The following is a 23,575-nucleotide window of genomic DNA, read 5'->3' on the forward strand; positions in this document are numbered from 1 at the left end:
GGTTGGGACAGCAGCAGGTTGCAGGGAAGAAGCAGAGAGTGCAAAGTTCAATTTGGGTCAATGAGCAGGTTAACGCACCTTATTTGGAAGTGGAGGTTGGATGGGCTGGTTGCACTTAGACTGCAGTACGGGGAAGTAGCAGCTGGAATAGGGATGGACAAGAGAAGGTAATGGGTCCAGGAACCGAAGTGGTGAGGGATCAGGGGGGTCAGAGGTGGTGTGTGTTGGGTGTGAGGGGCCAGCAATCAGAGGTGATGTGGGGTGTGTGTGTAAGGGGCTGGGAGTCAGAGGCGGTGTGGGGTGTGTGTGGAGCTAGAGCTCCTTGGCGGAGCAAGGGTTGGGACAGCAGCAGGTTGCAGGGAAGAAGCAGAGAGTGCAAAGTTCAATTTGGGTCAATGAGCAGGTTAACGCACCTTATTTGGAAGTGGAGGTTGGATGGGCTGGTTGCACTTAGACTGCAGTATGGGGAAGTAACAGCTGGAATAGGGGTGGACAAGAGGAGCTGTTGGAGCCAGGGGTGAGAGGTGGTGTGTGTGAGGGGCTGGGGGTGAGAAGTGGGGTGGTAAGGGCTGGCGGTCAGAGATGGTGTGGGGTGGATATAAGGGCTGACAGTCAGAGGTGGTATGGGGTGGGCATCAGAGGCAGTGTGGGGCGTGTGTGAGGGGTGGGGGAAGTCAGAGGCTGTGAGGGGCAGGTATGAGGGCTGGAGTGACTGAGGTGGTGTGGGATGGGTGTGAGGGCCAAGGGAGCTGAGGTGGTATGAGGTGGATTTGAGGGACCAGGCGGTATGGGGTGCATGTGAGGGCTAGGGGCACTGAGGTGGTGTGAGGCAGGGTGTGAGGCTGGGGGGAGGTGGATTGGGAGTGGATGGTAGAGACTTGTGGGGCTTGGGCTTTTGGACTGGGTGTAGGGCAGAATGGGCACCCAGGGCTGCAGTAGTTTGAGACTACTATGGGCAGATGGTGCTAAGGGGGGTGGGGTTGGAGAGCTTGGCTGGAAGAGTAGGGTTTGGGAGTATCAACCATATGCACAAGGATGGGGGAATTTGGAGAAGCAAGGATTGGGACAGCAGCAGGTTGAAGGGAAGACGCATAGGGGACAAAGTTCAATTGGGATGAATGAGCAGGTTAACCCACCTTGTTGGGAAGTGAAAATTGGATGGGCTGGAACTGCTTAGACTGCTGTATAGGGACATAACAGCTGGAATGGGGGTGGGCGAGAAGCTGAGGAGCAGATACTTGTGATCTTGCAGAAGTTTGAGGTTTGATTTGAAATGGTCATTTGATATGAAGAAATGTATGGGGCAGGATGAAGTGTTGAATCAGACTCTAATTTCTGACTCCCAGTCGTTGACTGGGTTAGCTCTAGGAAGATGGAGTCATCTCCCTGTAGTGTGAGTGTAAAGGAGCAATTTCTATTGAAAGCAGAGCTGCTGAAAGGATTTTGTTAGCAGAGTAAGGGAAGAGATGAGGATGCTGTTGGAATGTTAGGGGGAATGGGAAGGACCTTGCTTATCCCCAGCATGTTTGCAGCAGTCTTGGAAGTGATCAACAAGGGTGGTTTGGATCTGGATTATACATTCCTAAGTGTCTGACAGATCTTCCCCAGCAAAGGGGCAGAGTAATAGGATGTMTTGCTGCAAATTTGAATGTTGTAATAGTGGTGTTTACTTTTGTGGTGAGCTACCCACCTCACTGAAAGCAGAACTGTCTTAGAAGTGCAAGGTAGAGCAGTTACTGTCATTTCAAACTGTAGTGAGTTTGATGTACACAGCCCTCCTCTTCTGTGCTTCTTGCCAGTGATTCTTGTTTCCTCAGTGGGTTTTTTTGCACTCTTCTGAGGAAAAAGGTGTGTGATGAAAAGTGAAGAGCCCTGTTCTTCTGAAATACGGACAAGTCATTTTGAGTGGTAGAGTAGTAAAGAACCCTGGCCCCAAAATCTTTTTCCCCCTTTTCCCAAAAATCTAAGTCTAGGGAGCCAAACTTTTGTTGTGGTAAAAGTCTGAACGTGGCAAACAGTTACTTACTGAATGTACGCCTACATAAAATGTGCAGAAGCTCTTGGAAGCCGACTCTGATCTGGAAGCCAATGCTGAAAGTGTTGTGTTAGTGGAGTGCTGTGCTAGGAAGCAAAGAGTGAGTAGAGGCAGAGCAAAAACACAAATGTCCAAGCAGACCTGCTCCACGATCACTTGCTTTGAGAGATATGTTTAGGGAAGTTGTTTAGGATACGCTGCAATTTCTTAAAATTTGGTCGCTTTTGCACTCCTAACRAGTTAACAATGATCAAATCTACAATCCTACAAATAGGCTTTGCTAAAGGAAGTGAGAAGCAATGGGATTTTTTTCTAATTGTGTATGAGCTGTTACTAAATGAATACTTCTACAATTCTAACTCCATGAGCTGCACTTTTTGAGCATGGGTAAAAGTCCTTCTGTGGATTTTTTACTCATGGCAAGCACTCTTAGCTTGCACAATAATGAAACTATGTCTTGGGCTAAGAATCTGTTTCTTGGGTGGTGGTGGGGGAATAGGTCAACGTGTACCAACCTGACAGAATTATAGACTCTCAGTAATCATCTTCCACAAATGCTTAAGTAACTTTAAATTTATTTTAAAGTAGTATGTGATTTTTTTTTTCTAATAGCTTTTCTTTTTTTCTCTTAAAAAGATGATATGCTGAGCACATCATACACTTGGATTGAATCATTGATGTCTTTTTAGGTGTTTTTTGTTTTTAGTATGTATTTCTAGGATTTCTGGAACAAGCATCAGTAGTCTTCGTGTTGACACTTGCTGAGATCGTTATTATTCCTAAAATGCTTAATGCAATCTTTTGAAAGATATGATACAAAAACTTTATTCTGTGTTGAAAACTTGCCATGAAAGATGATTGGTTTTCAGGTCATCTTAAAGATCCAGAGGGTAATTGGGTTTATGGCACATAAGTATTGAAGCATATCATTTTAACACTGATACAGCTCTATAGGAGGAACCTCTATATAGCACTTAAACTGATTGCCATATATTCTGAAACCAGTGTGTTTTCCCAAGGTTCAAGAATTTATAAAGCATACAAAGCACTTTATTTTGTAGCAGTATTATGATTAGCTTTTGGACTTCTGATACTTCCATCCACTTGAGCAAAATATTCCATGTTTTTTTATGTTGCTTTCAGAAAGGTTTTATTTATATTTATCCTCATTTTTTTTGTAACTTATCACAGAATCACAGAATGGTTGAAGCTGGAAGGGACCTCTGGAGATCATCTAGTCCAACCCCCCTACTCAAGCAGGGTCACCTAGAGCACGTTGCACAGGATAGCATCCAGGCGTGTTTTGAATATCTCCAGAGAAGGAGACTCCACAACCTCTCTGGGCAACCTGTGCCAGTGCTCTGTCACCCTCGCAGTGAAAAAGTTTCTCCTCATGTTCAGATGGAACTTCCTGTGTTTCAGTTTGTGCCCATTGCCTCGCGTCCTGTCACTGGGCACCACTGAAAAGAGTCTGGCTCCATCCTCTTGACACCCTCCCTTAAGATACTTGTACATGTTGATAAGATCTCCTCTCAGCCTTTTCTTCTCCAGGCTAAACAGGCCCAGCTCTCTCAGCCTTTCCTCATAAGAGAGATGCTCCAGTCCCCTAATCATCTTTGTAGCCCTTCGCTGGACTTGCTCCAGTAGTGCCACATCCCTCTTGTACTGGGGAGCCCAGAACTGGACACAGTACTCCAGATGTGGCCTCCCCAGGGCTGAGTAGAGGAGGAGAATCACCTCCCTCCACCTGCTGGCAATGCTCTTCCTGATGCACCGCAGGATGCCATTGGCCTTCTTGGCCTCAAGGGCACATTGCTGCCTCATGCTTAACTTGGTGTCCACCAGCACTCCCAGGTCCTTCTCTGCAGAGCTGCTTTCCAGCAGGTCAACCCCCAACCTGTACTGGTGCATGGGGTTATTCCTCCCTAGGTGCAGGACCCTGCACTTCCCTTTGTTGAACTTGGTGAGGTTCCTCTCCGCCCACCTCTCCAGCCTGGCCAGGTCTCTCTGAATGGCAGCACAGCCCTCTGGTGTATTTTCCACTCCTCCCAGTTTTGTATCATCAGCAAACTTGCTGAGGGTGCCCTCTGTCCCTTCAGCCAGGTCATTGATGAATAAGCTGAACAATACTGAACCCAGTACTGACCCCTGGGGGACACCGCTAGCTACAGGCCTCCAACAGGCCTCCAACTRGACTCTGCACCGCTGATCACAACTCTCTGAGCTCTGCCATTCAGCCAGTTCTCAATCCACCTCACTGGCCACTCATCTAGCCCACACTTCCTGAGCTTGTCTATGAGGATGTCATGGGAGACAGTGTCAAAAGCCTTGCTGAAGTCAAGGTAGACAACATCCACTGCTCTCCCCTCATCTACCCAGCCAGTCATTCCATCAGAGAAGGCTATCAGATTGGTTAAGCATGATTTCCCCTTGGTGAAGCCATGCTGACTACTCCTGATCACCTTCTTTTCCTCCACATGCGTGGAGATGGCTTCCAGGATGAGCTGCTCCATCACCTTTCCAGGGATGGAGGTGAGGCTGACTGGCCTGTAGTTCCCTGGGTCCTCCTTCTTGCCCTTTTGGAAGACTGGGGTGACATTGGCTTTCTTCCAGTCTTCAGGCACCTCTCCTGTTCTCCAGGACCTTTCAAAGATGATGGAGAGTGGCCTAGCAATAACACCCGCCAGCTCCCTCAGCACTCGTGGGTGCATCCCATCGGGGCCCATGGATTTGTGGGTGTCAGGTTTGCTTAAATGATCTCTAACCCACTCCTCCTCAACCAAGGGAAAGTCTTCCTTTCTCCAGACTTTCTCTCTTGCCTCCAGGGTCTGGGGTTCCTGAGGGCTGGCCTGAGCAGCAAAGACTGAAGCAAAGAAGGCATTCAGTAACTCTGCCTCCTCTGCATCCTTTGTCACCAGGGCACCCACCCCATTCAGCAAAGGCCCCACATTTTCCYTAGTCTTCCTCTTGCTACTGATGTATTTGAAGAAGCCCTTCTTGTTGTCCTTGACATCCCTTGCCAGATTTAATTCCAAATGGGCCTTAGCCTTCCTCTTTGCATCCCTGCATACTCTGACAAAGTTTCTATAATCCTCCCAAGTGGCCTGTCCCCCTTTCCACTTTCTGTATACTTCCTTCTTCTGGTTGCGTTTTGCCAGGAGCTCCTTGCTCATCCATGCAGGTCTCCTACCTCCTTTGCTTGACTTCCTACTCATAGGGATGCACCGCTCTTGAGCCTGGAGGAAGTGATGTTTGAATATTAACCAGCTCTCTTGAACGCCCCTTCCTTCTAGGGCCGTAGCCCATGGGATTCCTCCAAGTAGGTCCCTGAAGAGGCCAAAGTGTGCTCTCCTGAAGTCTAGGGTTGCGATCCTACCTGGTGCCCTGCCTCTTCCTCCTATCCTATTAACTGTTAACAATACACCTGTGTTACCTTGCTGCAAGTATGTCATCTCAGTGTTTTTACTTGCTTTTCCCAACCATTCTTACTCATTTTAAGTATTCTTGAAGTGTTTTTAATCTTTTTTCAAGTTTTCCTATTCAACCTCTAGTGGTCTCTGTGGTTCTGAATTCTTTCAAGTTTCCTATTTTTGGGTAATGAGGTGCACCTAGATTACTGCTTTATTTCTGGTCATTAGTTCTGATACAGAAATGAGTTGTGAGCTCTGTATATGTAGATATGGTTCAAAATTCTTCTTTTATGTTGTTCTAAGACTATGTATTTTTGACTTGATGTCTGCTGTTTTCCTAGTTTCTTTCAGTGACTTAGAAATATTTGAGATAAAGTCTGCTCATCTTGGAGGGATTAAGATACTTTAACCTATGTTATTCTGAAATGCATGCATGAGCACCAACTATTTAACCAGGTGCATCATAACAATGAGAGGCCTTAGTTTCAGCCTAAATGAGAGACATTTTAAACAATTTGGAGCAAAGCATGTTATGGTTCATATTTGTTAGGAAGCAATAAAAAACTGGAAACCCAGATAAGGTGTGAATAGAGACTGTGGTTGGAGAAAAAGAAAAATGTGCTGAATGCTAGAAATGATTGCTGTTGGATGCATAGGAGGGCAGTTATGAATAGCAAGGGGACTTCTGTCAGTGCTGAGGCTAAACAATGCACTTCCAGATTTTTTTAAATAAAGAAACCTGGTTCACACAATATGTCTGTCTTCAGGCTTTACGCTTCTGTTCCTTCTCCTGTTCTAACTGAAGTATCAGGCAGATTCTGGTCAGGAGTGCAAATGGATGAATCAATTCATACAGTCATGTTTGACTGATCTGACCTAATACATTTAAAGTGGAAAGAAAGATTAGGAAATGCGTAGTTACCAGAAACAAAACTATTGATCTTCTATTTTAGCATATATTTCAAATATGGTAGCACTAGTTCTTTCTCTGTTTATAGCTTGCACATGAATTTTCTACTTAAGGAGCAACATGTGTATATAACAAATGGGAAAAAGAGGGTGAGAGGTAGCAAGATAAGATTCTTTAAAGTGTAGAAAAACTTCTTTCTTGAAATTCTCAGAGTTCATATGTGTCAGAAGTGAATCTCCATTTCAAAAAGGGGTAACAGAACCCTGAATGATACATCAGTGATGACTTGCATGTCTTTATAGGTATCTGTAGGTAGACATTTAACAGTTGACTTTATATTGCAGTCTCTATTTGTCCTGGATATCTATTTAATAGCTCAGCTTGGGAGGTGATCCTCAACTGAAAAAAATACTAGGGAAAATGAGGCTTCCCTTGCTGGGAATTCATTGTATTACAGTGTAGCACTATCTCAGTATTTAGAACTCTTATAGAATAAATAAAAGGAGCAACATGGACTTGTGCTTGTTAAACTACTTGACAGTTATTTGTTAATCAGATCTCAAAACTGGTAATCTGCTTGTATCCTGTATAATCTGCTCTGACGTGACCAACCTTGCTCTTTCTGGTATCATCACTTTCCTGGATTACTATGATACTTTTGTTTTCTGAAGAACTAGGAAACCTACTGTGATCTGACAAATGCTAAAGGGGCAAGAAGAGTAAAGTTACAGAATCAAAAAAGTACTTAGGAAACCATTGAATTTGTTTCTTAGCAGAATGCTCTACAGAACATTTTCATCAACGTAACCATAATTTTCTTTTAAGTTTGAAGAGAACACTGAAATAATGACAAGATGTTCTGCACATTTGTTAATAATTAAATACTGTGCAAACAATCTTCTTTCTGCTTATAGAGAAACCATGCCATTTTTGGGCCAAGACTGGAGATCCCCTGGATGGAGATGGGTTAAAACAGCAGATGGATGGAAACGATGTGAACCCTTCAGTCCTGCACTTGAGGATGGGAATAGTCAGCTTAGTGATATCAGTCACACTGTGTAAGTTCCAAAAGTTGATTATCTCAGGTGATAGTGGATGGGAAAGCAAAGATTAACTTAATTTACATTCAGACTGGGAATGTTTTAATACATGATCTTGTGGCATATATAAAAAGCATACAAAAACAACCATATGCTTTATTTAACTAGGCAGATAGGATACTCCTCTGGAGACTGTTTACTCTAAACTGTATAGAGAACTTGACTATTTACATTAGGAGAATTGCTTCATGAGTTGTTTATTTTAGGTAAACTAGATCCCATCCTATATTGTATGTCTTAAAAAAAAAAAAAAAAAAGAAAATAAATCAAGTACTATTTAAAGATGAATGTGATTTTTACAAGTTCCAATTGCAAAAGGCCTATTGAAGTTTGTGTTAATTCTCTAACACATATGACTATGTGTGCCTGTCATGCTGTCATGCTATGAAGGTTCGATAGCAACGACTGAGACAGTAATATAATAATAATAAAAAAGATGTTTATTTCCTCACACAAGTTCTTGGATTAGTAACATCCATTAAAATAATGCGATTACTAATTTAGGAAGGATAACACAAAACCATCAGTTACTAATTTAGAAAGGATAACCTGAAACCGTCGATTACTGCGTTATTAATTGGAAGGACTGCTTATCCCTACTTGAAAGCTTTCTTGTTCACTCTCCTAGTGAGAGGGCTCTCAACCTCGAGGAGTTACCTTAACCCAGCGTCCCAGGAAAAGGGGAGGGGGGGATACTCACGGTCCAGCGTCCAGCCGGAGAGGATGATCAGGTCACGTTCCCGTCCCTGCTCAAACTCTCCTAGCTCCCAAGTCTCTTTTTATACRGCTGGGGCTCTGGGCAAACACTGCTTTTGCTGACTTTTAGCAAGTTTCGCAATCACAGGACTGTTTGTTTGTCTGCTTGGGAGGACCCTGCTAGCGAGGCAAGACCACAACACCTCCGTATTGCTTCTTCCCTCCCCGGGGGTCCGTGCAGATTCCAGGTGGCAGACTTCACTTCTCCAGTCTTGTTAATGCTGCCATTCCGCAGCCTTGCGCATATCAGTCCTTGCGCATATCGGTTGGTAGAYGACTTTAGTCCTGTTAAGTCCTCTGTTCAAGAGCTTTGTGCCCATCAGCTCTTGTGCTCTCAGTTCTTCTGCATATCAATTGACAAACTTCAGTCCTGTTAACTCTTCACTCGCCCGTCAGTGCCCCTGTAGAACAGGTGAGAAATACATTAGTTTGAGACTGAAGTAAAATAATACTTGTGGCAGATATCCATAGATTGGTGTGATATAAATGATTTTGTCCAAACAAATTCCTGCTTGGTTTCTTCACCAAGAAGTAATTCTCAGGGATAGCATTCTTGGTTATAAATTCCAGCTTAATAGGTTTGTAGTGAGAAAAGGGGGCATTCAGTGTTCTTCCTGTTAGTCCGGTAGAAGATACAGTAAATGATGTGATTTAGAGGGAATTTTTTGGCTAGCTAGGACCTGCTGAACTCATACACCTGTTTTCTAAATATGTAAAATGAACCTCAAGTGAATAATCAAGCAGTGAGGAATTCTTATGTTTTTGAGCTTGTCTTAAACTACTGTTTTCTTCATGCCCTTTTTATTTTTGTGCTCACCTGCTGCTGATATTATTTAGCCTTTATTTGCTGATATTATTTAGGACACTGAATATGATAGACTGTTTGCCTGGAAGACTGTTCAGTATGCCTCCAACTTAAAAGCTGTATTAAATATCTGTGAAAAAAATAATTTCTTCCCTCTTTGTATATATCCTTACAGATACAGTTGACAAATGAAAGAAAATTTGATTTAATTTTGATACCTGTTTGCGTAGTCACTAAATCATTATATTTTGTAGGCTGCTTTAATGAATATTACTTGGCAAATATGACATAAATGATTCTCATTTTTGTAAATATCAGTGTAAATTGTCAAGGATTTTGTTCTTCTGATCCTGGTTGTGTGCTCGTCTCTTCTCCAGAGAACAAGACGAGTTTTTGTATCACTTCAAGCAAAAACATCTTTTTTTTTTTCTCTTTTAGTCTTCAAGTACTGGAGTTGTCTTTCCAGAGATAGATTTAAAACACCTATTTTTGGAAAGATATCAGAGTCTTAAAGTTCAAGATTAAAATAAGAACTTTAGACTAATTTGAAGGGACTGGTCATGAAATGCCCTGGAAAAAAAAGTTTTCATGATATCTGAGGTGGCCCATGACTTGAATTTCTTAAGTTGGCCTACTGGTTTTTCAGAATCCCAAACTTGGGTACCACTGTGGTCTTCAGCAGACACCTTCGTCTGTAATGATCCTACAGTTCCCCATCTTCATCCTACACATCTCCTACTAACCTAAGCCAAACCACACCACATCAATCCTACGTTCTGTACCTTTCCCTATTTTTACTCTGCTTCTGTCTATTCAGTTGAAAATACATAGTGTCTAAATTAAACTGCAATCGAAGTTGGTACTTCTTGGTATAGTGTCACTACTTTGGAGCAATTTCACTACGGTTTGAGAACTTTGGGTCTATGAGTTGCTTACTTTTTGCTGTTAAACTTTTTGCTGTTAATGCTTATTTACACAATATCATAGATTAATTTAGGTTGGAAAGCGCTCTGGAGGTCAACTGGTCCAGACTCCCACTCAAAGCAGGGCCAACTGAAATCAGGTTGCGAAAGGCCTTGTCCAGATGAGTTTTGTACGACTCCAAGGATGGAGATCCCACAGCCTCTCTTGGCTCCTGTTCAGATTTTTATTACTCTCGTTGTAATTCCCTTCCCTCCCCCCCCCCCCCAAAAAAAAAAATCTAATAGGATTTTCCTTTATTGCAGCTTGTGTCCATTGCCACTTGACTTACTACTGTATACCACCAGGAACAGTCTAGATACACTTTCTTTATACCCTCCCATTAAAGACAGTAATAAGATCCCCCCCCCCCTTCCTCCAGCTTTTTCTTAAGACTGAGCAGACTCAGTTCTCTCATCCTCATGTATCGTGTGCTCCTACACCTAATCGTCTTGGTATCTCCTTGCTGGTCTTGTTGCAGTATGTCAATATCTTTTTCATATTGGGGAGCCAAAAACTGGACACTGTAGTCCAGATGAGGTGTCTCAAGTGCCAACTAGAGGATGATGATCGCTTCTTTCAGCCTGCTGGCTACACTTGTGTTAATACAACTCAGGATGTGGCTGACTTTCTTCAACACAAGGGCCCACTGCTGACCATGTTCAGTTTGCTGTCCACCAGGATCCGTGGCTCCTTTTCTGCAAAGCCGCTTCCTATCCCATCTGTGCCCAGCCTGTACTGGTGCATGGGTTATTGCATCCCAGGTGCAAGACTTCTTATTGAAATAGAGCAGCATATTGTGTTTTGCTGACTAGTTGTACTGTATCATCCTAGACCATTTGGAAACAAATATCTATGTTTTTTGAACAGACAGCTCAGCTTAGGATATCTGTTCATGTGATGTAATGCTGAATAAAAATGAGGCTGGGTAAAATGTAGAACAGCTTCCTTCGTTGTGGAAAAAGCATGTAGTAAGCAATATGTAAATACTTTCATGTGTGGTTGGTGGTTTGATTGTTCTGTGATTGTGCTGTTGTATAAAGGGATGACAGTGAGTACCAGTCTGGTTGTTCTAACAGGTTTTTTATTTTCACCACTTAAGATGCTTTGTTCACCAAAATATTCTTTAGAAGGTATACTAAAGATAACATATGGGTACTGTGGTTCAGAGAGCAGTGAGGGCAGTTTTTCTTTATTGCATAGAAAGAAATTCAAGCTACATAGCTGACTGAAAAACTSAGTTTACTATTGCTTCTATTTTGATCCATGAGAAAATATGGACAGAATTGCTTGGCAAGTCTTGTCCAACAACAAAGCTTTTACCTTCAGCTGACCTCTGAACTCAGAAGTCTAGCTACATATTTCAGGATTTAAACTGGATAATTCAGATGAAACAAAATATTTTGACTGAGTTTTCTCAATTTGTGTATCTTTAACCTGAGCTAGCTTTTTACTGATTACCGCAATTTTTAAAATGCTTTTTGTATGGTGTGTAGTTATCCTTTTGAAAAGATTGTTCAAGACTGGAAGTTTTAACTATATAAACTGGTAGCAATAGACTTTACTATTTAATGTATGCTGTCTAATGCCTAGATGCAAGTTATTTTTGAATGCACCCTTGTCCTTCAGTTTGAAAACATTCAGCTGCTGCTGGAGTAATTTAAGTTTAACCTGACAGTGATAAAAAGATTCACCTGGCAAATTTCAGATTTTTTTWAAAAAAAAGTGAATGGTAGTGAGTGGTAAAAGGCTTATATACAATTTTCTTGTCAAAGAATGATGACAGGGAAATAAAATAGTCTTATAGTTAAGCTTCAGTTCCATGTAACCTTAGTTATTCTGCTTATCTGCACAGGACTGCTGCCTTCATACAAAGAAGGATCTCCCTTATCTGTGTACTAGAAAAATGAACACCCATTCTTATCTGTATTGCTATTCCTTATAATTATCTGTACAAATGGAAAGCAAAACCTTAATTAATGGAACTGTAGACTTTTATGTAGCGCAAGTAGGTTTTTTTAATATATGAGTTTTAGAAAGGTCAGTTTATCCAGCAAAACTTTTTTTATGTTGCTATTCCATATAACCATCTATGTTAGGTTAGATAGCTATCTATCAGAAGTGACATAGGTATAGTTGATCCTGCCCGTGAGAGAAGGGAGATGGAGTGCATGATGCTTAATGTCCTACCAGTCACTGGTAAAACAGTATGGTAACTCCTGAATTATGTACAGGATTGTGATTAGGGTATTTAAAATATTCATGCATTTATCCCCAAAAAGTTTCTTTGTTTGCCCATAAGTTGACAGTAGTAAAAAGAGAGATGTCTTTATCTTTGCTAGCTTTCTAAGCTTTCTATCTAGAAATGCGCAATAATTCTATACTGGTTTTCACYCGTATGTGCTGCAGAGTTTCACAAGGCTTGGTCCATTTCAAACAGTGGTTTTTATATGCAAGAGCTTTGCAGACAGCTAGTTGTCCAGCTAGTATTGTCTTCTCAGTTGTCCTTCCTAAATGTCACTAATGACTTAATTTAAAGTATTCTTCTAATAGCCACTTTGTTTAATTATGAGTTTAATTACTTTGACAAAAAAAATTCAACACCACTGGGAAGAAAAGAGCAAGACAACTTCTCCCTTGAGATAGGTACTGCTATAGACCTTCAGGTAGAGGAACATCTTTTAAAATATGATTTTTCCAACTGGCAGACTTTTTTAATGCAGGGAGTTATAAGCTGTATGCAGTTTAAGTATTTAATCCCTGCCATTTTAATTAAATGTTTTTATTTCAGCATCTTAACTGATGATGATGATGATGATGAAGAAATATACCGTACTGAAGACTGTGAATTTGCAACTAAGAAAAGGAAAAAAGATCACTGTAGGAATAACACAAATTCACAATGTAAGTCTGGTTTGTTTTCACTTGTTTTAGAAGACTTTCTTAGGTTCAGCAAAATTAAATATTTATATAATAGCTATTCATATATGGAGTAGTCCTCTGATTTATGTCTACTTCTCATGTGAAACTTTGTTGCCAGTACAGAAGTGATGCATCTTAACTGAACTATGGCATTGATCATCTATTTAGTGATTTTCAAAGATCCAAAGATAACTCATTCAAGAGTTGTGATACTTGAATAACAAATGTATTCTGATACTAACCTACTTTTTGTTTTGTTTTGTGGATTTGTCATAGACGAAATTCTTGTGGATGCTTATGGAAGCTTCTGCTTTAGCAGTTTTATTTTTGCTTAACTCAAATTCTAATTATTGAAGCAGCTCTAGAATCAGTTCAGAAGTAAATATCTGTCATAATGCCTACAGTTTTTGGTAAAATAAATTTATTTATATTTAATTTCTTCAAGAACATTTCCTTCATTTTTTAAATTGAATTAGCAAAGCTATTTGTGTTAATTTTTATTGTTGAAAGAATAAATGTACTTTAGGCTGTAAATATATCCATGACAGCAAGTAAACTTCTTGAAGTAGAGAATTCAGCAAAGTAGATGAAAAAAGACTTCCCAAGCTTCTTTTGGGGTTTCTAATACTTTTGATTTCCCATATTTGTATCTTCTAAAACTGTAAGAGATGATCCTGGGGAAAGCTGCAAGCTTCAAGCTTGACTGGGCTTGAAAAATGTTTCAAAAATTGAGTGGTTGTATCTAAGAGCGCAGTTTCATTTGTTGACGTATCCAGACATATAAAAGTGAAACATCTATGTAATTGCCTTTATTAGTCTTACACAGTTGACTTCCCTGCAGCATCCAGAAATGGTTGGAACAACTGGATGTAGATCAGCCACCTTTGCAAAAGAGAATAGACTAGAAAGGTAGAGTCTTCAGGAATAAAAATGTTATTCATTTTTGTTCCCTTCTGTGTTAAGTGCTGAGGAGTCCTTTTTGACCGAAAAGGATCAGGAGTTTTGTGAGAGAAATTGGTTGCTTTTGGTACACAGTCAACAGAAATTGTCTTACATCTGCCAGTTGTATCCCAGCTCTTGAGTATCTGATTTATACATTTATTTAACTCTCCTCTACTGTAGTTTTTTAAGTACATCTCTCCTGAAAATTTGTAACCATTCTTTTCAGACTTTGTAAGCTTCCTTCATTAAAGCTGTTGTAATAGCTTTCCTCTTGTAGAGCAGTTTATTGAGGATGGTCCATTTTCTTCAATTAATTTCTTGAAGACATTATCTGAAGTGGAAGTTAATCATGTTTATTTTTGATTTATTTCAGGTTTTTATCGTGAAAAATGGATTTAYGTTCATAAGGAAAGCACCAGAGAAGTAAGTCCTGCATGCTGTGGGCCAAATCCTATTGTTCTTGTGCTTAATTGATGAATAGCATATATAAATAGATGCGTTTGTGCTGTGTCTTCACAGTAATTATATTCAGCTCTCTTTTCACTGGTAACATGTATTCACATGTTGAGGGTGAAGGCAAATAAAAATAACTTTTACATGGGTCACTGTGACAGAGATACGGGAATTCACAAGGATTTATATGGTGGTCCTTTACTACTTTTCCATGAGCTCACTTATTTCTATCTGTAAATATTGTGTGTCTTCCTCTGGTTAAAAGTATTGAGGGGTAGAGGAGAACAGAATCCAAAGAGTCTCCAGAGAAGGCATCTACAGGCAGCTACCTGATATTTCAAAATCTTGATGAAAATTTGAACATAAGCAAGTAAAACTTGAGTTTCAAACTTTGCAAAGAGGACCTTTGTATTCCGTGAAGTCCATCTGCCTTCAATCTGGGATACTAACTGTATCATGCAACTGTAGAGAAAACATGAAGGATCTTGGAATGAGCTCCTGGAAAGCCAAGAGTTAATGTCCATTGTGTGTAGAGATGGACTTTTGTGAGGTTTGAGCTTTGTTTCAGGATAGATTCCTGTGGTTATCTGGGATAGGTGAAACTTGGATACCTGTGAGGGTGTGTCTCATCCACACAGTAAAGCCAGCCAGGAGAGAGGAAATGAGAGTCTGATGACCCTAGCTGAGCAGGCCAAAATTGACTTCGAGTCTTGCAGAGAGACCACAAAGAGCACTAGGCTCAGGAAGGGCATGTTATTGTGGAGAGTTCTTACATAAAGGAGATACTGGAAGACTTCACATGGCAGGCCAGTGAGCTAGAGGCTGCTCTTCTAAATCTGAAGGATATTTCACCAGATTCTTAGCCTATAATCCCAGTTTTATCTTCATCTGTGACAGATGCAGTTGTTTATATTTGGCTGCAAGAGTCTCCTATATCCTCTTTCCCTTTGCCATCTCAAATTTAGGATGATTGGGGGTGAGGGGGGACAATGGGCACCAATCTTTGTAGTGTTTTGAACAATAAAGCTGTTAAGCTGAGTTTTCAAACTACATTGAGAACAAAACGTATATTGCCTAAAAGCACTCCTCACTGTCCTTTGAAACCTTATTTTCTTGTGCAGAAGTTAATGTACTGGTGATGTATGACTATTTTCCTGGGTTTCTCGTCCATTCCTAGAGTGGACAAAATACAGGTTTTTACTGCAAGAGATTTCTTGACAAGACAAGAGTTTGTGGCTGTAAGAGACATGTGGAAAAAATCTTTTGTTGCACAAATTAACTTTTTCTTGTCATTACTGTTATATCTTCAAATAATTGATCACCCATCTTTCCAGTTAAAAATAGTTTGGATGGTTAGAATTAATCATCTTTCCCTTCCTCCCACCCAGTAATTCCTTTCTCTAAGTTCAAATATTTAAAGTCCAGTAGCAGAATGAAAAAGTCTTGAGGAACAAGCACTCATTAACTTAAAATTGTTGCTCTGAATTTTTGGTTAAATGGTCAACAATGTAATTTGCAGAGGTTCTAGATTTCCTACTRTGTCATTTTCCTTCACTGTCTCTTAGTAACAAATATAATCTTACTTGATTTCAAAAGGGCTGGGTATGGTAACTAGGAAGTGTGTTTTTGTGTGTGTTTTTGTCTCCCCTCCAAACTGGATACTGAATTTTAGGGCAAAATGACAGGAGTAGGAAAGTCTTGATGAAAGATGTGTAAAAAGTGTTATGGAGGAGCACTAAAAGTAAACCAAACCCAAATTAACCCAAGTGTACAGCCGAAATAAAGGAGCAGGTGCTCTTGTATACCTTTCTCGTCATGGTATGTTAGGAGTTTCATAGAAAGTTTCACAGAAATAAGTTTCATAGGAATGTGCTTCCAGCTGTTCAAGGGAGTGCACCTCTCCCCCACACCCCTTTCACAATTAGTCTGAGTTTTAATGTAGTATGAAATATGAAGAACAGGGAGACCACCTTACTAGGTTCACAATCAGGTTTTCTGTCTGATCAGGGCTGCAGAAAGTACTGATGCACTAGTGTTCTACAGCCCTTAGAAAACCTGCATTTTGGGTTTTTTTTGTAAGAATGTGTGCTAATATAAGCCAAGCTAATGTGGCTGATATACCTCCTTTTTTAATCTTTATTGAAACTCCTTGTCATATAGGAAAGAATTTTTAATGCATCTATCACAGTGTATTCTGTGCTCCTTTACCACTCTGTGTTAATATGCACCATGTAGTCCCGTTATTCAGATGCTGTATTCACTGTGGTGCTTGATGGCAGCCTTTCAGAGGCAGAAAGGAAGAGTTTTCATTTAAACCAAATAAATACTTAGTAGTTTTTGACTGACAGATAATTAACTGACCACTTGAGAATTTCTAGTAGCAACAATGGGAGAAAAACTTGCTGTTTCAAGGAGCCCTAGAATCCATTTGCGCTCCTACTGCATTAAAAATGTTTAGTGTTATCCAGAGAGGGACAAAAGTCAAATCATCAGTAAGCTAAATTCAGTCTTCAGGCTTTCTTCACAAAAARATTTTGGCTTGATAAGGCTTTTAAACATGGCTTTAGTAGTTGTTTAGCCAGGGAATAGCCACAATTGTTTAAATTTCAACAAAAGTTTTGCTGTCCACAAGCATTAGTTCAGTGCTGTCAATCAGCCAAGTCATGCATATTGTGAAGTGTGCAGCATGCCTGGATCTCAGCAATATTAACTGGATGAATAAGCAGTACAGTCTTGAATTTAGTTAGTAACTGATAAGCAATCATTACCACAAGCCTGCATAGTGAATTGTTAATTTTCTCCTGTCCCATTGTGGTACCTTCAGGATAAGCCTTCATCAGGTTACAAAAAGGAATGTTAAGTTGTATTGCCATCCTTGCCCCATCACACAATTCATGGAGGAAATCTGATTAGGAATAAAATTGAAATAATTACGTTATTTTTTTCTTTGGGATTGATAAACCATATGAGCAACATAATATTCACTACTTGTAGGGTTTTTCTAGCCTCTTTGTTTGCTCCAGGGAGATCACTGTGGTAGTCTCATGTGTGGCTTTGTGGCTGTACATTTACTCAGTTTATGTGATCCCATGTCATTTCAGGCTGCTACTACCACTGTAACTTGTTCTAGAACAGCCTCTGAAACTTCTGTTTTCTCCTCAGGACACCTGTGCAGAAGCACCAAAAGACAATGCTGTTTTTTATTTTCCTGATAACTAAGAAAAAATTGTGGCTAAGTCTCTAACACCCAGAAAATAAATTCCAGATGTCGAACCACTTGCTCTTCCTGCTCCAGGAGCAAATAGTCCTGTTCTTACCCTACATATGAGCATAAACTTAGTCAGTGAATGCTTATGGATGAAAGCTCACTGCTGTGTGTCTTATGGCAAGTTATTTGCTGAGACAAACATACAGTATGATAGCCACAAGATAGTAGCAGCAATGTGGCCATGCAAAAATGGGGTACAATACCAAGACACTCCGATGCCAGTGATTATAGATTCCATGATTCGTACAAATTTAAAGGCCTTGCTGTCAAGTGATTGTGCTTAGATACCTCTTAGTTCTAAATACAGTTTCTGCGGTTTCATCTGTTCTACAAGAAATAATATAAATCTTCAGTCCAGATGCATTGCACTTCCAGGGAATGTGGTATACATATACTTCAATTACATGCTAGAGTGCTTTCCTGAATGTAGACCTTCATAATTGTTGGGTTTCTTTTGTCAATTTTATCCTTGTTTGTTTGTTTAACGTGTGTTTATTCTTCTCAGAGACATGGCTATTGCACTTTGGGAGAAGCTTTTAATCGCTTAGATTTTTCAAGTGCAGTTCAGGACATCAGAAGGTTCAATTACGTGGTCAAAGTAAGCTTTTTCTATATATGTGTGTATGTGTGTGTGTATTTCAAAAATGCGTTTGCTGATATTTTACATAAAAATAACAATTTTGCACCGAACAGCTGGTGGCTTGCAACTGCGTAAATATCCTGTTTTATATAATTTATTTTATACTGCATGAAATAACAGGGCTTTTCCTTTACACTGAGTAGTTTTTCTTTGAAAACTGGTTGTATTGTGCTGTGAAAGTCTGTAGCTTGAAAAGGATGATGATAGCCAGTACTCTCTTCTGATGTATTTACAGGAAAACATAGATGGTGGTTTCGGTTGTTATTCATCCTTTTGGGTGGTGAACTCTCTTTAGAGGCAAAATGATTCCTATACAACCAAAAATAGCGAAGTGTAGTGCATCTTAAAATATACTTAAAATAGCAATTTCCAAAATAAAGTTTGTGTAAATATTCAGCAGTACTTGTTAAAACAGTTGTGTGACTCACTACACTCCTTTTATTTGTGTRATGTGTCTCTGACAAGATATATAGGCATTTACCTCTGTTAACTTTCCTTAGAATTTATTTTTGGAAGACAAAAAATGAAAGACTGAAAAAGGTGGAGAGTCTCAAGTTTTATTTCAAGTTGTCTTTCACAAATAATGCAGTAATATGAAGTTTATAGAAATAATTCTGTTATTTTAATGTCATGATACTTCCTTCTTGGCAAGTCCCTTTTTCACTTTATTAGTTAGCTTCTCTGGGTCGGATCCTGTGGTTTTTGGGKTTTTTTTAATAGCGCGTAAAGTGAGAATTAAGTGCATGAAACCTGCAAGTGCTAGACAATAGTCCCACCTGCCTGTTTTCCATGACTACCTAACCTTTAGTCTAGGGAGCTGCATGATGTCATGCCTTAATTTCCTAGGTGCCTAACCAGCTGCACCAACAGTTGCCTATTCTGAGAGATACTTACCTGTTTTCGGCCCTGAGTGTTTTGTGTTCTGACTTCAGGTAGTAAAGTGTCTGTGTCCTGTCTCCTGAAGGAGCTCAAAACATTAGAAGTCCTCAGGACTACAGCTCAGTTCAGTGGTGAGGGTGCTCTCAAATGATGTAGTGGTTGGATTGTGTCCAGAAAGTGAAGAGACACAAAACAATCAGTTGAATAAGCATATCAGCAGAACATCTTTACTAGGCCATGGAGTATTTGGAGAAAAAACACATTCTGCCCATCCTTGTAAAGCTGCAACAGTATCCTATGCCTCCAGAAAAACAGGATTGTGGGACCAGAGGAAAGGAAGCAAAAAGAATTTGTTTCCAGGGTAGTGGTTAGGGTACTTGCTTGTTCTATTTCCCTTACAATGCATACGCATACCAAAAAATCTGCATTTTAGACTATTGCACTTTGATGTTGCATTCAGAGCAGAAGCAACAACCCTGATCAAGACTTTTCTTTCTCAAAGGGAAGAAAAAAAAAATCTAAAGAATGTGTTCCATGTTATAAACGGAGTCACCCAAACTGTCCCAAGATGCCTGTGTCTGTTACCCATGTGGGAGAGTTACTTGCTGTAGACTCTGTACCTTGGCTTCATCGCCCAAATGTTAAACTTGGGTAGAATGAACCCAGGATGAGAATTCTGGATGTGTTTTAGATGCTGCAGTGCCTAAGCTGGCTTGCTCAAAACAACAGATCTAAACACAGTGCTAAGTCTAAAATAAGTGCATTGACCAGTTTATTTTCTGTTTACCAAAGAATGACTGGCTTAGTTAGGCAGACTTAATATTGTTGAGAAAGCAGCAGTCCTTCAGAATTCAGAAATTTGGCTTTGTGACTTGAACAGTAACTTGAGTAATGGTAGACTATAGGAAATTAGGTGTGGATTTAGAAAAGCAGACAGGTTTCCAAATTTTTTTTAGCATTATAGAATTAATTTAAAGTTTAATTTTAGAATTATTTAGAATTGGATTACAAGAAAATTTAATGATATCTTTGCATCAGTTCCTCTGAGGTGATAGAAGCAAATTTATTTTTGTCAACAGATACTGTAAAGAAAGAGCAAGTCCAAGACCTCTGAAAGTTATCAGAGTTTCTCAGACATGCTCATTATGAATGACAGCTGCTCTGCAAGGTTGCACAGAAGTAAAATTTGTAACTGCTTAAAAGAGGATTTGTATGGAGTTCTGCATCTCCATTTTGCAAATTGGTTGAAGTAATTAAGAACAATGACAAAATGCCTGGGACATAGTTTTTTCCATAGGATTGATCTTGGACACCATTAATTTTAAAAAGGAATAGGGATTACTACTGATACGACCTGAAAGTCCTCTTATATGACCCTGTTTTCTATTGCTTATAAAGTGCAATGGAATATAAAAGGTATTTGAGTCATTAGCAGAGTTGGTAGCATCATCTGTAACTGTTACATTGTTTTGAGATTTCTGTGTATTTTTCACTGCTTTTTAAGCCTGCCAGAATTTAAATATTAATTCTGAACTGGATGGGATATTGAATTTGTGAGATGGAATTGGGCAGAAGGATTTATGACCTCCACCATATGTTTTCTGCCACAATCTTCAAGAAAAGCTATGGAAATATCTTGGTGTTAAACCACATGATAAAGGTGTATTATTGCTTATACTCCAACCACATGATGAAGGCCTATTATCGCTCTAACTCTCTTGTTAGCCCTTCTGAAAGGAGATCAGTGCTGTTACTGTAAAAATTTTGGCCATGCTGGTAAACCTGTTGCCATCAGTGTGATATTACTGCTTTTTTTTTTTCCTCCAGTTTTTAGCAAGCAAGCTACACTTGAATATGTCTGCAGTATTATATTTTCCATCTTCTAAGTGTTTGTCTTGCAACCTTAGTGTCCTGTCGGTATTGCATACAGTAATTTACTCATAATTCCAAAGATACTTAACAGGTTCTAGCACAAAAGTTGCATAATAATACATAATTTGCATTATTGTCTTGCATCAAGTGGCTGGAAGCCAAAGAAAAGGTAGGACTAGAGGGTAGATTATCATTAAGATGTGTTGAGTATTCAGTACTAGTTCCATTCTTAATATGTACTATAGCTTTGGAAAAGCTGATGGGGGATTACAGCATTTTTCAGTTGCAAAAAAGTGAGAGACAAAGTGTAGATATTGTCCTAGACTTCTGTTATAATAAGTGAGAAATAGGCACTGCTAAAGTGTGACTCATCTCAGCTAAATCCTACACCTGAGGTATGACAGATATAATTCTGGCCTAGAAGTAGTTCTTTTTCTCCACTGATTATAGAGAGCTGAAGGTAACCAGTTCAAATGTAGACATCTCCAAAGTATATGCCTAAAATCAAGTAGATGAATCCTACCGCAGTAGGAGTTGGCACTACAACAGCAAATCAAACCAACTGTCCATAAATGTGACGTAATGTATGATGGAGGAGAAAAATCATCCTAGCATCATTGAGATGGTAAATCAACTCTGTCAACTCAAAAACAGGTGTTGAGATCGTGCATATTGAATTGTTATTACAAATTAGTAGTTTGGCTTTGTCTGGGGTATTGTCATACCTTTTTTCAGGTGGATATTTGAGAACAAAGGGATATTCAGAGGGAGGTGACAAGAAAAAATCAAAAGTTGAGTGGGAGAAGGGAGCTGAACTATCAAAAAAAACAAAAAAAACAAAAAAAAAGACCTCATCCTAGGAAGGAAATCAGTAAGCAAGGGATTGATAAAATTATACAGAATAGTGAGATTGGGGGGAAGAGTAGTTCCAGGTTTTCCTTGCTTCTTAATAGAAAAATAGGGAGAGTTAAGAGCAACCTTTAATCGCTGACAAATTCATAAACCAAAAATCCATTTCAAACAACACGCAGATAAGTTGTAGAACTTGTTGCCTTGAGAAAGTGATGATATCACAAATGTAATAATCTAACACATGTGGATGTATGGATATTAGGATGTATGGATATTAGGAATATATGAAGTTACAACAGCTTTTGGAAGGTATATTTAATCCATGATGTCAGGTTTTAAGCCAGTTTGCAACTGTGATATCTAGTACAACAAGCAGGTCATCCCATACCTATCTGCCTTATGCAAATTCTTATTTCATCCCCTGAAATACCCAGTGGTGTGGTGGTGATTTGTTAATCTCGTTTGAGCCAATGTGGCAGTTCCTTTTTCTTTTCTAAGAATTATCTTTAATGTGTGAACACAATCATTATTTTTGTGGTGTTCTGCCTGTTGCATTTAAGACTGCGTCAAGAAGAGTTTTCTTTTTAAATGCCAAGCTCTGCTGAATAGCTCTTCTTGTATCACAGTCCTTCAGGATGATCTGTTTTGATTCTCCAGCTACCTAAACCCTTCTACTGTTTTTGAAGGTCAATGCAGATGTCTGCCTAAGACCCTGTTAGTCTCAGTGGTAGAAGGAGGTTGGGATCAACTCTTTTCCTGTACTTGTTCATTCTGTAGGATAATAATCACTTCTTAGCTGTTAAATTAAATGCCGGATACATTGAGTTTGATATGGGCAGCCTTTTTAGAAAATGTTTACATTTGACTAAATTGATCCCCTCGAGGTTGTAATCTCCAGTACATGTAGACAGCATGCTAAGCAGTAGCTTTGCATGTGTCTGTAAATTTGAACTCATGTTGTCAGAGCCTGGTACTCATACACCTGCTAAAATTATCCTGTCTTAATCCTTGCATATTAACTTTCACTGAAATTGAAATTTTCATTAAAACCAGCCAGGTGGAATTTATTTCTCTGATTTGATCTTCAGCTACAAACAAGGACCTGAGTGGCAGGTCCTTAAAATTAATCAAGAGAAACATACATACTTGCTTGGATTGGCAAATTGCCAGAGACTTCTAGGTGTACTCTAAATTATTGCTTAAACTAAAAATCTTTGAAAATACCAAGAAAGAGGTCCCAATATCTAGTCTCAAAAATCATATAAATAGACTATTTGTATTTAAATGTCATGGGAAGTATTTCCTCCTGTCGTAACACATGTTTTGTCAAGGATCTTGCAGAGAAGCCAGAAGGAGCATTGTTAGATCAAGGAGAGAACAGGTGTGTTCTCTCTTCCTCCAAAGGAAAATTAATGTTGAATGTAGTGACAAATCAGTCTTTCAGAAATGAAGATGCAAAATAATTTTTGGCAGGCTTTATCTTTGTTCATGCTCTGTGCCAATATTTGATGCTCTCCTACAAAGCGTGGCTCTGCAGGTTAGCCTTTAGAGCACTCTGTAGAGAATTCTGGTTTCTGCTTCCTGCTTTCCCTTTCTGATGCACTGTGAACTTTTGTTCCTAACTCAGCATTATGAATTACAATCCTAGAGGTAGGTGCCATACTTCTAAACATTGCAGTACTACCATAACAGCTAAATCTCCTTTATATTTGGTTCTCCGGGACCATTTCTTGTTGAAGAGGCAGTAACCCTCATCAGCTACAAAACTAAA

The 23,575-nt window shown here is 39.5% G+C and overlaps 1 protein-coding gene across 7 annotated transcripts in view; it reads left to right on the plus strand.

The window, feature by feature from the left end:
* The first annotated feature begins 6,846 nt into the window (after positions 1 to 6,846).
* Positions 6,847 to 23,575, plus strand: part of FBXO25 (F-box protein 25) — a 33,214-nt gene continuing 16,485 nt past the window's right edge. For 2 of the 7 annotated variants that reach the window (XM_026055009.1, XM_026055010.1), the window contains exons 1-4: positions 6,862 to 7,413; positions 12,768 to 12,880; positions 14,214 to 14,263; positions 18,067 to 18,159. In XM_026055009.1, coding sequence (XP_025910794.1) covers positions 7,202 to 7,413; positions 12,768 to 12,880; positions 14,214 to 14,263; positions 18,067 to 18,159 — 468 coding nt within the window. In that variant the 5' untranslated portion in view covers positions 6,862 to 7,201. Of the gene's footprint in view, positions 7,414 to 12,767; positions 12,881 to 14,213; positions 14,264 to 18,066; positions 18,160 to 23,575 lie in introns of those variants that run through there. The other 5 variants (XM_026055006.1, XM_026055008.1, XM_026055007.1 and 2 more) reach the window with 4 other exon arrangements.

Source organism: Apteryx rowi, unplaced genomic scaffold (assembly GCF_003343035.1).
Source record: "Apteryx rowi isolate R43461 unplaced genomic scaffold, aptRow1 scaffold_98, whole genome shotgun sequence".
Taxonomy (NCBI): domain Eukaryota; kingdom Metazoa; phylum Chordata; class Aves; order Apterygiformes; family Apterygidae; genus Apteryx; species Apteryx rowi.